Source organism: Mastigoproctus giganteus, chromosome 9 (genome assembly GCF_048544385.1).
Source record: "Mastigoproctus giganteus isolate SK-2022 chromosome 9, ASM4854438v1, whole genome shotgun sequence".
Taxonomy (NCBI): domain Eukaryota; kingdom Metazoa; phylum Arthropoda; class Arachnida; order Uropygi; family Thelyphonidae; genus Mastigoproctus; species Mastigoproctus giganteus.
Window position 1 is genome coordinate 152,442,688 of NC_143583.1, and position 18,615 is coordinate 152,461,302.

General features: G+C 38.6%; 1 protein-coding gene across 1 annotated transcript in view; it reads left to right on the plus strand.

Moving 5' to 3' along the window:
- Positions 1-18,615, plus strand: part of LOC150080822 (glycerol kinase 5) — a 376,684-nt gene that overhangs the window by 216,044 nt on the left and 142,025 nt on the right. Inside the window, exon 10 of the mRNA XM_090382163.1 lies at positions 17,146-17,219. Within this exon, the coding sequence (XP_090238289.1) occupies positions 17,146-17,219 (74 nt within the window). The remainder of the gene's footprint in view (positions 1-17,145; positions 17,220-18,615) is intronic.

Here is an 18,615-nt window from a genome sequence, read left to right on the forward strand (position 1 = left end):
TTCCATCAAATTTTTGGCCATAATTTTTTGCCATAATTTCTGCCAAAGAAATGTTGCACAGTGCTCTCCAATTACCAGTCTTCTGAGTGGCACATGAACAGTAGCAATAATGCCTTATACTTCTAGGCCATGGTAGCCATTTGTTTTACCTTTGGTTGCTGATGGCAACATTTCGAGGGGTGTGGTGAAGATGGATGCCTCCACTGAGCTAATTGTGACACTAGTTCAGGTTTAAAGTCATGTGACCATGTCTTTTCAATACCTACAATGCATTTTAAAAACTCTTCACCTTCATGCTGGCAATGTGTAAGCAACTGCATTACAGTTTCTTTATGACAGTTCATATGACAGCAATTGACCCATCAGGCAGTGACATTTCATTTTTGTTATACCTCAATTAAAATTTGGTGAACAGATTTTGGTATTCTGGAATTTTTGGCTCTTTCTTCACAGGTCATATGTCTGTCTCCTGCCAAATGGTGGTAATAATGACTGCTGATGTGTTGTCAGTAGATGTTCTGAGTCTATCTGAGCATTGCTTGTCTTCAAAACTGGTCAGATCTTGATGAAACATTTGAGACCATGAAATTTTGCTACGATGTACTGTTGATTCATCACACGCTTCCTGCAACAATTTACAAATTTTTTCAGCGTTTGACCAAGTAAAGTTTCAATTTTGATAAGAGATCTTTGATCAGAAACTGTAATCCAACCTGAAGCAATATGACCATCTATTTTTAAAAGCCTCTACATAAACATTCAATGTAAGAACTCTATTTCAAGTATACTAATATTGAGGTTAAACTTCAAATTATAATCCTGATAAATGTCAGTTACATAGACATGTGGAGTGAGGGGCGAATGTATAGTGTGCATTTATTTTGGGATACCCTTATAGTTTGCTTGGAATGAATTGTGAAAGTGTTTACATGTGCCATTGTCTATACAGGGTGTCTCAAAAATATTGGTACAAACGTTTAGGGGAGGTAGGTAACATCTAAAGGAATGTGAATCGCATAGGAACCCATAACTGAGAATGTCACCATAAGTCGGTACACAGCGCTGTTCATCAGTTCGCGAGAGGGAAAATTTCTGGTTTACTCATTCAAGCAGTAGTCGCCGCACGAAGAGCATGCATCGATATACAAACTGTGAGCTGGCAGACATGCACCTAGTGTATGGATTAGCTGAGGGCCCACATGGTGTGCATCCCCATGTGGCACAACATTGCTTCGCAATAAATGTGTGGGCAGGTATGGTCGGTGACTGCTTAGTCGACCCATACCTGTTACCATCCCGCACGAACTCCGCTAAATATCGAATCTTTCTTGAACAAGTTCTACCAGGGTTATTTGATGATGTTCCAGCAAATGTGAGACGCAACATTTGGTTTCAACATGATGGGGCGCCTGCCCATTATGGAAGGTGTGTTCGTGACTATTTGAACAGGTGTTTTAGTCGTCAATGGATTGGCTGTGGTGGACCCGTTGTCTGCCCCCCCCCCCCCCCATGCTCACCTGATTTATCAAGCCTTGATTTCTTTCTGTGGGGGCCCTCAAATCTATCATGTATGAATCGCCTGTGGAGACTGAAATGGATCTCGTGGCAAGACTCGTCTGTATTGCTGCTACAGTCAAAGAAACTCCATGTGTGTTCGTTGGTGTCACGCCTGCATCGGGTCTCATGGTGGAACCTTTGAGCATCTGTTGTAGCATCATGAAATGCATCCATCTCGTACTTCATTGTTAATATTATGTCAAATAATGTTTGCCACTAATTACTGTCTTGTGTCATTTCTGCTTCTTGTGCCTCTGCTACTACTTTCCTGTGACGTTTCCGGTTATGGGTTCCTATGCGATTCACATTCCTTTAGATGTTACCTATCTCCCCTAAACGTTTGTACCAATATTTTTGAGACACCCTGTATACTTCATGACAGCATCTAAAGGCACAACCTCATTTCACCTCTCTTTTACTGTACATTACAAGGGTGGTGAAATAAGATTGTGTCATTCTACTACATACAGTTCCTACAAGTTCTGCATCCATTGAAGTAGATAATTTTTTAGATATTTGAATGTGTGAATGTTATAAATACTGCCATACTAATATTTTCTTTCTTGGCAATATGAATTAATTTGTAAATTTAATTTTTTAAATTTCATTATAATTTTTTCTGGTCAAAAACCTTCAATATTTAATGCTGTTGATGTCATCATGTTATATTTTTCAATTACAATTGCTTTTATTATAGGCACTCATTGCAAATGAAAATTCAAAGTATACTCACTTCTAGTGAGAGGTTTTATGTCTGAAAATATCACAGTTTGATCCAGCATGAGCTGGTTATGAAAGGTTCCTGGAAGTACCCCAGGGGCTCACATCTGGTGAGTATGGGGGGCTTGGCACACCCAGAGTCCTGAGCTGGATATCATCATTCTTCTCTTTCTTGGTGTGATTCCCTTCTACTGACCCCCCCCCCTCTCTCTCTCTCTCTCTCTCTCTCTCATTCAGAATTTTTTTTTTTTTTTTTTTTTTGGCTGGGGCACCATAAGCCTCAGGCTTCCATGCATCATATGGCTAATAATAAGTCACGTTCTAGCAGATAGTGTCATAGCATCATGTTTGTGTGTAGGGAACTACCGAAGTAGATAAATTGGCATCATTTTAATTATATCTTATATTGTGAAAACCTTTACAATGAGTTGTTGTGATGTTGCACTACCTTGAATTAGTAATGCTTCACCAATGGAGAAAGCTAATGTTAGTTATTCTCGGTGGATACCACCACCCAGATGGCACCATTTCAAGGCTCATTTGCCTCTTTTCGGTGGGCAGGTACTCTGGTGTTGTAATAGTGACAACCCAGTTATGAAGTATAACTCCACAATATGAGAGATGCCTGATGGTGTGCAATAGTATAGACTAAGGCAATTTTTTGGCCTAAACCTCTCCGCTAGTGAAACTTTAAAGAGCCTTGAAACTGTGCTATCTGGGTGGTGGTATCTGCTGAGAATAATTAACATTATTCTTCTCCATCAGTGAAGCGTTACTTGTTTGAGGTAGTGCAATATCATGGCAACTCATTGTAAAGGTTTTCACAATATGAGATATAATTAAAACGATGCCAATTTATTTACTTTGGTAGTTCACTATGTACAAACATGATGCAATGGCACTAACCTGGCTGCTAGCAAAACTTCCATGTAGTTTGAGGCTTTAGCCCAAAAAATTGCAGATGTCATGTTCATAATTGTATTGATTACATAATGTCTTATGAATGTAGGAGGAAGATTAATTTTAGATTTTGGTTCAGTTCTTGCCTACCATTCAAGTATACTCAAACTTACCACATAAAGACCTACTCCAGCATTACAATGCAGTCCTCGACACACTGCATCCTCTCTCCCACTTGTATATCCTCAGTGTATATCCTCAGTGAATAGTTCTGATTGAACTGCACCCTTTACTCACAAAAGATATCTAAGAGTAAAGATATCTAAGAGTATCTATAAAATTTAAGAGGTTTATCCAGCCATTCTGTAGCCATGAGTATCCAAGATCAACAGACTTGAAATTCTAAGGCTTGGCATTTGTGATTTTTTGGTAGCTTAAATAAGGTTCAATCAGATATTTTTCAGGGGAAAATACAAAGCATACTTATATTCTGAGTAATAGTTACCCAGGAAAAGATGGAAAGATCAGATTAGGGAAGATGTGGAAATGAAGAGAATTGAGTGGGAGAAAATGACAGAAGATAAGATTTGGAAAGGTAGAAAAAGATGGAAGGCTTTAATTCACCTGACCCAATCTTAGGTTGGAACAGTGAGGAAGATACAGATACAGTTACACTTCGGGGAAATCAAATTTAGCACAGTTTAAAAAAAAAACAAGACTCCGTGATATTTATGTGGTAGGCTTAACATTGTAAGAAAGATTAAAAGCTTAACACAGACACCTTAAACTCTTAACACATTTTAATCTCTTTATCAGATTTATCACCTCTTTATCACCTTAATAGAAAAGAGACAAGCTAGCAACATATGTAGTGAGCACATTTTTAAATTAGCCAAAAGTTAACTTTGAAAGTTTGCCTTAGAGTTTGTAGTATAGTATCCTATGAGAAAACATGGTAGTCAAAGAGAGCAGAACATAGACTGTAGCAAAAATTGCCTTACCTTGGCTGTTTTGCTTTGCAACTTGAAAAATTTCTGCTTTAGGAGAAAAACTTTATTTATTTAGTAACTTCCAAGCAAGTGATGCAACAATCTATAATGTGTACTTGTGGACCTTTTCAATAGCATTAAGACTTCCTATCCAGCATACATAATTCCAGTATATTGTTTGAAATGGCTGACTGCTTATATTAATAATCCTTTTCAAATTGGCAATTCACCGGTGTTTGTATTATTCCATATATTGTGCAAAGCAAGGACATACTTCACATTTACTCTTGCTAAATTTTTCTTTCAGAAAAATTTAGTGAGAGTAAATGTGAACATGATTAATAGTTTCTCAGCTTCAACTATAACAAGTTTAAAAGACTATCAGCACTCAACTGCTTATATTTTCCTCTATTCCATATTGCTAACCCCCTTCTCTCTCTCTATACCCCCCATGTATCCTCTCATGTGCTCTCATGTATCCTGATGCTATCTCATCTCAGGTGCTTAAAAGACATGCAGTATTACCAACAATGCTGCAATAAAAAGAGTAAATATTCCTATATAGTGCTGAGAAACTATATCATAACGATAACAGCATATTTATTGACTATTATGAAGTTATTGTGAATAAAAGTATGACACAAGGTAATACAGAAATACAATACAAATAACAATTAATTACAATAAGTAAATACAACATCAAATTAGGAATATTTACAAATGCAAGTAACTACAGCAATTGCCATTTTTGACATTTTATTAACTTAGTGAAAGTTCAGTAGTCCTGAACTTTCACTAAGTTAATATTGCGTACAATATTGCTAATGAAGTGAGTGCTGTAAGCAGAGGCAGATTGGGTCAAAAATTCTTACCAGGGAAAACTTGCAGTGGCTTCATACTAGTGTTTATGGCCAAAAACACAGACCTTCATTTGTCTCTGGCCCTCTGTAGTTTCCCCCCGGTAAGCTTTATGGCCAGTGTGCCTCTGGCTGTAAAAGTTTCAAGATTCATTCACACATAGTGACTCTAGCATAGGCTAACACTTGCAGACTTGCAACATAATGGATTGGTGGAAGAGGTTGTTTAGTAATATTAACTTTACAAATATTTGGAATGGAACATTCTACAATATTTAATGAATTGCCTATTTACATAGTAGAGCTGTGACTTAGAGTGCCACCCACATTCCATTCCCCATGCAAATCCAGATTTTGCTTATTTGTTTGCATATAAGCATGACAACGATGTGCAGTATGTGTGTATGGTAAGATTGAAAATATCTATTCATTTTGTCAGCAACCTGAGCAGGAGACCATTCATATCTACTGGACCAATATTATTCATCTCCCTCCTTCTAGTATTTACACAGGGTAAGAAGCCTTTGCTGCTTTTCTTTGTATTCTTTACCAGAAACATTTTGTAATCTGTCTTAGCTTTCCTAACCTCCTTTGTGGCTTGATTACAGACTAGTTTATATCTACTATAGGCTTCTGTATCACCTTATAATTTATATCCATCCCACATTTTCACATTTTCTTCTCTGCCATGCTCTTCATTGGCTCACCTGTCATCCATTTAGGTCTAAGTCTTGAACAGTCCTGGGATAAAAAAAAAAACCTAGTGTATTCTGTGATTACTACCCTGAATGTTCCTGTTTAGAATTCTGTGTTGGCAATGTCATCAATTGGTTTCCTTTTGAATAGATTTCAAAAGACCTTCCCTTTGCCTTGACAGTAGTTACATCTTTAGGTAACACCCCCCCCCCATCAATGCACTGTGATTACTGCCACTTAGTGGGTCTTTTATCTGCAGATTCTTAATGCATGGAGTCACTGCTTATAATCATATCAGGAGTATTGCATTCTCTCACTGCCTCTCCAACATGCCGATATAGAAAACAGTCATCCAATAAATCCACAAATGCCAGCATTTGTGGATTTATTCAATGACTGTGAGTGACCAGCCCAGAAATTCCAGTTAGTATCTGGAAAGTTAAAATCCTCCATTATAAAACAGCCTGATTTACTGGCCCACTCTATCTCTTTATACAGTTGTTTGTTATGCTCATCACAGTCATTAGGCTTATAACACTCTCCTATTCACAGTTTTGTTTTCAGCACTTATGTCACGTCTGACTCAGCACTGTACTGGCCACCCATGTCAACTGAAAGCACTGTCTTAGATTTTACATGCTTCTTAACTAAGCACTGAACTCCTTCCCCTTCCTATCCTCTACATCTTATGTGTACACATTGTACACTCAATATGTCAGTTTTCCATCCCTTAAGTCTGTGACCGCATCATAGTATCCAATCAAATTGGTCAGATGACTTCCTCTTAACAACTTAACAAACCCATGCTGTGTCCGAAGTATAGCCGAAGTCTTGTGAAGATGATCCTGCAGTGCTTCTTTAAGTAATGTCTCCATTAATTCCTTGGAACAGAAGCTAAACTAACAAGTCTGTAATTATTTGTGTCACCCTTTGATCCTCCCCCTTTGAGAATTGGGGACAGATTTGCACATCTCCAGTCCATGGGTACCTTCCCTGAGTCCAAGTAATCTCTCATAATTATGGCTAAGGGTTTGCTTACTTCCTTTGCTGCCTCCTTTAATATAATTGGATAGATCCCATCCACCCCAAGTGCCTTTCTTATGTTTATCTTCAACAATTTCTCCTCCACTTTGCTCGGCCCCGAGTGTCAAGCGAGTGATCAAATTGAGTCTAAAAGCGAATCTCAAAGCGCCTTCTCTAGAATTAGCAGTTTTCAGAGAATTTTCAAGTGTTTATTTACTAAGTTATTTCTTTTCTGCTCTTCTCAATAAAGAAGTAAGCTTTTCAAAAAAAAGAAAGGAAAGGTACTTTTCTTCTTCCTGTATATAGAACTAACCTACATAACACACTAACCACTAATCTCTTCTCACTGGTGGCATCGCTCCTGCCTCCACATGGCAGGACCGTAACCTGGTGGAAAAGTTATCATCCAGGGCTAAAAGGAACAACCATGGATTGTGACAACTACCCAGCACTTGAGCCCAGACGCTCGTGTCATGACATGAATGAAACCGAACGTGATGCATCCCAATCTAAGAGAATACACAAAAATGAGAATCAGCAGGAATATCCAACATTCCTCATATTACATTCTCTTTCATCCAAACCTATGAGTGCCCTTTCACCATTTCTAATTCAGAAATGTTTAGAGTGTGGCTGTTTTACCAAAGGTGAAAAGCCTCCGATCTGTAGATCTACTAATTGAAACAGCTAAACATCAGCATTCCCAGGTTCTACTTAAATTGTCAACTTTTGGTGGAATACCTGTACAGGTCACCCCCTCATGCTACATTAAATAGCTCCAAAGGAGTAATAGCAGAGTGGGAACTGATGAATGTCACTGAATATGAGATAGTAGAAGAATTACAAGGGCAAAAAGTAGTTCAAGCTAAACGAATAATGTTCAAAAAAGATGGTGAACTTTTTCCCACTAGAAACATTATTCTAACGTTTATATACCAACTTTACCATCATATGTGAAAGCCGGATACCTTAATTGCCGACTATGTCCCTACATCCCCAATCCAATCAGATGTTTCAAGTGTCAAAATGGACACTCGCAAACAGCATGTCGAGGGGACTCCATCTGCCGAACTGCAGCACCAAAGCCCATTCACACAAATGGACTGGACTGCAGAAACACCACAATGCCCAAATTGTAAAGGCCAGCATCCAGCGTTTTCAAAAGCATGTGAACTGTGGAGGGTAGGAAAAAATATCCAAAAATACAAAGTTGGACAAAAGGTTACCTACCAAGAAGCTAGAAAGCAAGTTATGCTCAACATGCCAAAAGTTAACTGTGCTGCAGCAACCAAAAAATATCAGTCAACTAATACACAAACGGCAGTCGCAGTATCCTCATCCATTTCAATTACCAATTGGGCTCGATCAGTGCTTTCTTCCCCACAACCACCATCTACAGAACAATGTAAAGTAACTTGCGCTAGCCATATTGCCCTAATGGTCCCACCAACTGCAACTAATACTATGCCAGAAACCGCAAAATTGAAAGCATCAGCATCAAACCAACCACACTGCAGACCAACCATGCTCGGGAAATATGGATATTGATTCTGGTACCCTTCAAGAAGAGGCCATTTTAGATTTACACGCAGAAGACGACATGGACATTGGGCGTCTTGCCTTCCGAAAAAAGAAAGGATGAAACTAGATCGATTCAAACAGGCTGGATACAAAAAACAGACAGAACCATTCTACAACCACTAAAACTAAATAGTGCAGAACATTATACAATGGAACTGTAGAGGTCTAGGAAGCAATATTTTTGATATTTATGATCTAATCAAACAGCATAGTCCAGCTATCATCTGCCTGCAAGAAACCAATCTAACTCCACAGGTGACTCCAGTGATTAAAAACTACAGTATCTACCAACAAGACAGAAGCAGTAGTAACTCAACAAGAGGAGGCATAGTCATACTTGTTGACAACAAGGTTCCCCTCTGTGTATCCCTTCCCAAACAAAGAATTTACCGTAAAAGAGCTGGAGGATACAATATATTCCATCTCCTTTCATTCTGCTAGGAGATTTCAATGGGCATCACCCTATGTTGGGATCTCCCAAGATAGACAAATGAGGAAAACTCATTGAAACAGTTCTTGATAACCAGAATCTCACATTATTAAATACTGGTGCTGACACTTATATTCACTTTCCTACTGGAGTATCTACTGCCATAGACCTATCAATATGTTCTCCAAAACTGTTCCCAATCATTCAGAGGTTAGTCTTAAGTAATCCACTGAATAGTGATCATTTGCAAATTGCAAACAATAGAACTTCACATATAGCCAGCCACATAAAATGGAAATTTACCAAGGCAGATTGAAACAAGTTCACTAATGTAATTTCCTTTGATGATCAAGTCATCAAAAGCCAGCCTATAGATGATGTTACTGACCACATTACTACATAGATAATAACAGCTGCAACCTGCTGTATACCCAAAACCAGGCCGACCGGGCTAGCCGGGTGGGTAAAGTGCCTGCCTGGCAACCCAAAGGTCGCGGGTTCGAATCCTGCCTCGGGCTTGGATCAAAGTACTGCAAAAACCTTGGGGGGTGCATTATGGCCACAGAAGCCGATGCGCCAACAACTACCAAAAAAAAAAAAAAAAAAAAACCAGAGTTGGTCCTCACAGACATGCCAATGCCTGGTGGAATGATGCATGCCGTGATGCCAAAAAAGAACAGAATAAAGCATGGAATCTATTTTGCAAGAACCCAACAATTGACAACCTGATACATTTTAAGAAACATAAAGCTAAGGCACATTACATGCAGAAAAAGCGAAAAAAGATTCTTGGATCCAGTTTGCTTCCACCATTAATAAAAATACAGAGAACAGAAAAATCTGGAATAAAATCAAAAAGCTGAATGGTAAATCCCACCTGGAATCAACACCTATTATAAGTTGGAAGAGTAAAGATTTCTCCCCTCTCCAATAGAAATTGCAAATGCCCTAGCAGAATGCTTTTCTGAAATCTCTGCCACATCCGCATATGAGTTAACCTTTAAACAGATAAAAGCCAATGCAGAAAAGTATAAGCTAAACTTCAATACAATGGCATGTCTTCTATATAATCGACCTTTTAGATTACTTGAACTAGAGAGCTCCTTAAATAGGCCAGCTAATAGTGCATCAGGGTTTGATGGGATACACTAAATCATGATTAAACACCTTAACAATAAAGCTCTGATCTCATTGCTGATATATTTCAACCGGATAATCTCTGAAGGCTACTACCCTCTTTCTTGGCCCCACTCAGTAGTCCTAGTCTTTGCTAAACCTGGAAAGGATCAATCAAATCCATAAAACTATTGGCAAATATCTCTTAGTAGTTGCCTTGGTAAGACATTAGAAAAAATGATTCACGCTCGATTAGAATATGGTACCTGGAATCTCATTCGATAATGAACAGGAACCAGTACGGCTTTAGAAAAAATCACTCAACTCTAGATCTTATGATCAAGGCAGAATCTAACATACGGAATGCTCTTATCCTTAAAGAACATCTTGTCATGGTCTGCCTGGATATCGAAAAAGCCTTTGATACCACCTGGTGCTAGGGCATTCTTCAAAATCTGTATGCCACAGGACTTCGGGGTCAGCTACCACCTAATCATACAGAGCTTTCTACAAAACAGAACCTATCAAGTGCGTTACTGCAATTCTCTATCCCACACATTTGTCCAAGAAGAAGGGGTCCCACAAGGATCAGTTCTTAGTGCAATGCTCTTTGCAGTTAAGCTAAACAATGCAACAGAGAACATTCTGGTTAATGCTGACACCTATCTATATGCAGATGCCCTTACAATATGTTGCCACTCACAAAATATGCGCTCAATTAAGCGTAAATTGCAGTTCTCAATAAATAAAATTCAATCATGGGCATCTCACAATGGCTATCGCCTCTCTGCAACAAAAACAACTCCTATCCACTTTTGCAAAAAGCATCAGCTCCATCCAGATCCTGAACTAAGGTTAGGAATCCAACCAATATCACTTAGCAACAATATCTGGTTCTTGGGACTAGTACTTGATACTAAACTTACTTTTCAGGCACGTATAAGGCAATAACGGTCGCAGTGCATGAAAAATATGAACATCCTCAAAGTTATCTCTTCCGTAGCATGGGGAGCCGATTGCTTCACACTTCTACACCTATATCCAACCTTAATGAGATCTCGTCTAGATTATGGAGCCCCAGTTTATTCTGCACATAAGACAGCATTGGCTTGGCTCAATCCAGTCCAACATAGTGCTCTCAGGATTGCCTCTGGAGCTTTTAAGACATCCTCAGTGCAGTTTGTATATAGATGCCAATGAGCCTCCACTAAATCTTAGGAGAAAAGTATTGCTTTTTAGCTATGCAACCAAATTATGTAGCCTCCCTTCTCACCCCATCTGGACATATCTCTTTGAACCTCATTGGGAAAACTTATACAGAAACAAATCCAATGAAAATAAACCTGCAGGTATCTGGCTACAAGAGTTAACAGAAGACTGGGTATCTATCCTGGAAATTTATCTCAAGCTGCAGATGCAGTACAAGCACAATGGGCAATGAATATACCTCTTTGCGATAACTATTTTCTTCAGTGGGGAAAACACTCCCTATCGAACCACAATCTTAGACAGTTACATGTGGCTCACGCATTGGCCAATGCTCGCAGTCTCCAAATATATATATATATATATATATATATATATAAATGGCTCCAAAACTGATATATCTGTGGGAGCTGCAGTAATCAGTCCTACAATCACTGTTTCTGTTTCTGTTTTTTGGCTAGTTACCACTCGAATGCAGTGTTTTTATTGTTGAACTGTATGCAATCAACCTTAACGATCCTCTAAACACCCAGATCATAATATATACAGACTCTTTAAGTGCTGTGAATGCCCTACGGAATAAATCACAAAATTTTCATCCACTTCTCACACAAACAGATCTCGGTTATATCACCTCAGTGAAAATAAGCAGACTGTCACATTTTGCTGGATATCAGCCATGTTGAAATTCCAGGAAACGAGTGTGCAGATGAAGCAGCTAAATGCCCTGCTTGCTTCAATTACATCTCAGTTCCTTATTCGGACTACAAACCAATTGCAGCAGATATGCACTGAGATATGGTCTGAAATGTGGCATAACCAAACAGGTAACAAGCTTCCTTCAAATAAAACAGAATACACAGCTATGGAGATCCAGTTCCCGATTAAACAGGCAGGAAGAGGTTATGCTTGCAAGAGCATGAATTGGCCATACACATCTAACACACCTATTTTTACTGCTAGGTGAAGATCCTCCACTTTGCTCACACACTGTAGTTCCATACTTACCGTGAAGCATATTATGATCGAGTGTGCACATTACCATTCATCTAGAATTGCATGTTTCAGATCTCTACTAAATTCACAAAAACCACTGCAGCTAAGACATATACTTGGAGATGATGATGATGCCAACTTATCAGAACTGTTTATTTATCTAAAAATGATCAATGTGTACAACTACTTCTAGACCCATCTCTAATGTATTGACGAACACTCGAAAATAACGGGCGCAATTTGCCCATAGCAGCCCTTGCGCCAATAAATCCCACTACAACAACTCCACTTTGCTCTCAGTTATTACAAACTCATATAGTTCACCCAGAGTTTAATACACCTGTGGCATTCCCCTCCCTGAATAACATTTACCTCATTTACCCCATGTGTAAATATAGATGCAAAATACTCATTCAATTTGTTAGCTACCTGAGCAGTATCATCGACAGTTGAATCATCGATATCAAGTGGACCAATCTGATTCATCCCATTCCTTCTAGAGTTTACATAAGTAAAAAACTCTTTACTGTTTTTCTTTGCATCCTTTGCAAAGATTTCTTGTAATCAACCTTCGGCTGCCTAACCTCCTTTGTGACTGGATTACAGACCAGCTTATATCTACCATAGGCTTCTGTGTCACCTGTTAATTTATATGTATCCCATGCATTTTTCTTCTCTGCCACATGTGTCATTAGTTTATCTGACATCCATTTGGGCTTAAACCTTGAACAGTATTTCTTAATTGGTATGGAAAGCCTAATAGCTTCCAAGATTACTTCTTTAATTCACGTGCACACCAAAATTAATTTTTCGAATGCTTCCCATTTAAAATTTGCTGTTCGTAACATCTTCGGTTGGTCCGACTGTAAAGAATTTAAAAGCTGTCTCAGACCACTGTAGTCACCTGTACGAAAGTAAAAACCCTTCCTTTGGCCCCTGATAGTAGTTACTTCTTTAAGTAAATCCCACACCAGCACACTCTGATTACTGCCACCTAGTGGTTTCTTAATCTGCAGATTCTTAATGCATGAAGAATCACTATTGATAAGCAGATCAAAATTTCTTCAATCTTGTTTGAGAGTTGATCAGTGTTTCTAATAGTCAGCCTTGATAAATTAATTTTAGAAATTGCTCCTTTTATCAGGAAACTGAGCAATTGCCACAATCACTTTTTTTTCTTTTTTTTTTTTTATATACACATATATATTTCTCTGTGGGTAAAAGGTTTAAACTTTTTTGCAAAAATGTTAGAAAGGACAAGAATATATAACTCTCAGACTTTGATTGAATTTTTCTGTTGAATTCATTTATCCACTGTAATTCATTTCATTATTAGCATTAGTAGATGCATATGATCCAAGAAAGCAAGCTTACGCAGCATCAGCCAAAAAAAAAAAAAAAAAACCCCTTTTTACAACATCGAAATACCTGTCCAGCTAAGTCTTAAATTTATTTAGGCTATCAACTTCCACAACAAGGGATGGAAGTCTGTTCCACCAACCAACTACCCGCTAGCCAAAGGCAAATTTCCACACATCTATCCTACATGTCTTTCCTCAATCTAATTTATGCCCTCTCAGGTGATTATTCTGAGCAAGAGGAAGAATCCCATGGCATTGAGCATGCTCAAACCATTCAAGGCTTTATACACCTCTATCAGATCACCTCGCTGGTGCCTAGTCTCCAGACACTGTAATTTGCAAAACTTAAGCCTTTCTTCGTAAGAGCAACCCTTTGTTCCATTCACTACTCTTGTTGCCCTTCTCTGTATGCGTTCCAGCAGCTCTACATCCTTTTTGAAATGAGGCCTCCAGACCTGTATACAGTACTCAAGGTGTGGCCTGACCATTGCCTTATACAAGGGAATAATCACCTCCTTGTCCCTATTAGAAAAATTCCTGTATATTATTGACAAGACACCATGAGCTACTCTTGCAGCCGGCGCCTCCGTAGCCAGGTGGGAAGGAGCAGCAGTGCATAGCACATGCTTCTTGATTAGACCGGAGTTCGAGCCCGTCACCACCAAATACGGAGGATGCGGAAAGGTCAGGGAATGACCACCGCATATCCCCGGAGCAATATGGCCTTAGTTGCTAATGCTCCTAAAAACCAAATAACAAATAACAAACTCTTGCAGCCCATCTGCACTGCTCAGAGAACTTCATATCTGCCTGCACAATTACCCCCAGGTCCTTTTCATTCTCTACCACTGTCAGTGGTGTAGTACTACAGAGTTGATACGTTGCTCTGGGGTTGCTGTTTCCTATATGTAGTACTTTACATTTATCAATGTTAAACTTCATTTGCCACCTCTCAGCCCATCTGCTCAACCGTTCCAGATCTTGTTGCAGGAGTATATCGTCAGTAGTGTCCTTAACAACCCTGCCAACCTTTGTATCATCTGCAAACTTGGTCATTAAGCTTGATATATCATCATCAATATCATTTATAAATACAGAAAACAATAATGGACCCAACACTGAACCTTGATGGACTCCACTAATAACATTAGTCCACAATGAGCAGTATCCATTGATTCCCCCCCCCCCCCCGCAACAATCCCTTTATGCTATACATATGGATATCCCAAGAGGTGTGTGGAGTCAGTCTCCAAAATTATTATGCTCTGCTGAATATTGAAGGATTCAAAATTAAAAGTCACAGGAATTGCTAAGAGATAAGAATGAGAGAGCAAGATTGGCAAATCAAATAAAAATCATGATGATTATGTTGATTGCATTTTTTTGACAATGAGTGAATGATGTTATCAGAATCATTTTGCAAGGTGTCACTGATAATGCAGCGTATGGTCAAGTTTTAAAATGGTTGTTCCAAGATACAGTCTGCTGTAAATGATCCAAAAATGCAGAAATGGTTGGCTCCTTCACTATCACAGTGTGCTTTTTCTCGTATTGCCATGATCCTGATCAGAAATTGTGGTCATTTGATTTGGCACATTGTGACTTTTGATTATACCTGAAATTAAAACAGTATGTGAAAGAAAAACGATTTGTGTCAGTTAAAGAAATAATAGGCAAGCCATGCTTTTTTGGCCTTGGTGAAGATGTTTTTCATTGGGAGTTTACAGTTTTGGTTTCTGGGTCGTATCCACACAACCAGAGTTAAAACATTTGAGACTCCGTAGGTGTTATAGAATTTTTAGAATACAGAATTTTTAGGGAAAGGCACCAGATCAATTCAGCACCATTGAGATATAGGTCAAGTTAAAAAAAAAAAAAAAAAAAAGAGAGAATGAAATGCAACATTGTTGTATTTAATTTTTTTTTTTTTTTTTTGGAATATATCAGTGTGTGACCTTACTATAGCTGCACAACATTGAGAAGAATTTTAGAGCTGAAATTTGAAGTTGTTCTATATCCTTCCATAGCCGAGATTTGGTCCTAAGTTCTTTTTTAATCTCCAAAAGAACAGATATGACTTCCATGAAGAAGAAAAAGTAGTTGTGATGAGATGAATGTTTTCAACTGAAAGAATATTACTTGAGAATGTAAAAAAAAAGCTTATGGGTGGGGAGGTAAGTTTGAAAACTTTTATGGCCTGAGTATGAAAGGTAGTGGTAAGTGTTAAAAATTTCTGTACTTAATGTATAACACTTCAAATAGTAACCCACCAAGTTTCATACAGTTTCATTAATGCCTTTTTTCAATTACAGGTCTTGAAGTCAACAAAGTTGTATGAATGAGGAAAGAGGGATAAAATCAGTCACTGTGCAGTCATCCAATATTGGGAAAAAAAGGGAATAATTCCAAAGGTAACTCATAAGGATTTGGTTACAACATTGGTGGAGGATGTCCTTTCCTATGCCCTGGTTAAGAAGTGGGCAGCAGAATTTAAACAAGGTAGGGAGAGACTGGAAGATCACCCACACTGTGGAAGACCTGCAATGTTCATCACTCCAGAAGTTGCTGACAGTGTGTATGATCTGGTGATGAGTGATCAGTAAGTGACATTCAGTACATTGCCAGTGTCTTGGGCACCTCATCTGAATGTGTGTACCACATAATAACAGAGGTTCTGGATATGAAAAAGGTGTCAGCATGATGGATCCCAAAGTTTCTCAGAGCAGATCAAAATCACACAAGAGTTATCAAATCAAATGAACATTTGCATTGTTTTTGGGCAGATCCAGCAAATTTCCTTGCAAAGTTTGTGACGATGGAGATGAGATGTTCGTCCACTTTGAGCCAAAGCTAGTGGATTACTTTCAGTAAGGTCAGACAGTCACAGGGTTATATTATGTAGACCTTGTGAGGCATTTGCATGAAAATATCAGACAAATGCTGAGGGAAAACTCGGCAAAGAAGGCTTGTTTCACCAGGACAACACTCCTGCTCATGGTCTGTTATTGCCATGACTGCACTGCATGCGTGTGGCTTTGAAATCCTCGACCATCCCCCATATTCTAGCACCATCGCACTTTCACTATTTCCTAATTTGAAAAAAAATACTTGGGCTGGCATACTTTTCCCCACTGACAGTGATGTCATTGCTGAAGTGAATGCATTTGTGGGGGTTCCAACAGAAAACTTTCTTTGCAGCTGGAATCAATGCATTGCAGCATCGGTGGCAAGTGTATTGACTGCAGAGGAGACTTTGTTGAAAAGTAACATTTTACTAGACTCCTGAAATATACCTTTCATACTCAGGCCATGACTTTTTCAAACGCACCTTGTAAGTGCTGGATGAAGTGTATCGAGTTAAGTGGAGCACGTTTAGGGAAGTGTTGCATCAAATGAAAGTACTTTATTATTATTATTATTATTATTATTATTATTATTATTATTATTATCTCTATTCCTTCAAAAGTTATGCTGTAAGAGAGAGGAATTGCTTTTCAGTCTGCCATCCTAATTTTCATATCGTTTTCACATAATTTTAATAAAAGATATATAATGTAACCTTTCTATACCGGAAAATTATCATAAGAAGTAAATATGATAATTTAAGTTTTCATTTTTGATCTTGTGTTTAGTATTTATATTTGGTTACTATAGCATGTTTACAAAAATAATCTGTATCATTAATGGTTTGTGCTAATTTCATTATTTTTAAGATGCAGTGGGCTAGTTGGGCAATTAATATGTTTCGTATACCTCCATCATTGTTGCCAGAACTGCAACCTACCAGGTAAATATTAAAGATTCTTTTAAATGATTCATCATTAAATATTAAATATATATGATAATATTTTAATTTAAGTAGATTACATTTTATAATTATTCCAGGTGCCTCCGTAGACAGGTGGGCAGGAGCAGCAGTGTGTAGCACACACTTCTTGATTAGACTGGGGTTTGAGTCCGTGACCACCAAATGCAGTGGATGTGGAAAAGTCAGGGAATGACCACCACATATCCCCAGAGCAATATGGCCTTAGTTGCTAATGCTCCTAAAAACCAAAATAACTAACTGTAATTATTCCAATTATTTTTAGTGTTTTTTCATATTGACATGGAAATGACAGCATTTCACTATGAAGGAAAATTCTCATTGCTTTTGGTATTTCCTGTCACTGTAAATAATGTATGCTGTGTATGACTCCTGTACGGCATAAAAATCACAGATATGTTATGAAATTATATTTTAAAAGATATCAGACTTTTCCATTATCTCTCACAATTTATTTCAGACTATAATATTCCAGGTCGTAAAATCATTGATTTGCAGAGTATGACAACAGTGGTAGTGCAGTGTAATAACTGTAGCGTGATACATTACCCCTCTTTTCTTGATCGGTGGTTAATGTAAAATCCTGATGAGTCCGGTCCAACAGTAAGTCATTCATAGTCTTGATCAGTGGTTGATATCAAGTCTGTCAAGTCCATGTTTGTTGTCACTTGAAGTTGGGGTTCCACCATTTAGGGTGGCCATAGTGCTGTGCAGTCGAGTCCTGGAAAGCTGCTGTCTGCAACTTGGTCATTTCGCTTGTCAGGATATTTCCATTTGTGGGTTGTGTGGTGGCACAAGATCAGTGGCGCCCCATCACAATTAGTGTTCATCTTCTTGTGAAGAGCTCTTGGGCATAGGAGGTGTGAAGGCTTGGTACTCTTCTTTTGTGTCCAGTATGTGGTGTTCTTGTCCTTTGGGAGAATACATTATCTTTGTTATTAATATGCTGCGGAGGTTGTCATAGAGCTGGCAATCATACATTAGATGCTGCCAGCTCTCTAATCCACCACAGACACAAGAAGGATCTTCTTCAATTCCAAGTAAGGAAAGCTTGGCATTGATGGCACCATGTTCAGTGAATAGGTATGCTGTTTGCAGGCCAGGTGAGAACCAAGCCCGTGGTCCTAGGGTATACTCGGCCAATGTTTGTGATAAACTTCCTGGTGAGAACCAAGTCGGGGTCCTAGGGTATACTCGGCCGATATCTGGGATAAACTTCCTGGTGATCTTGGTGTGGAAGTTTGTCCGTCTGTCCTGCCACACCTGCAATAGGTGGTCCTGAAGCTTTTTATTCTCAGCAGGTCAGTTGTTTACAGGGTCGGCCATGTACACAAGGCATGTTTTGGTGGTGCCCTTT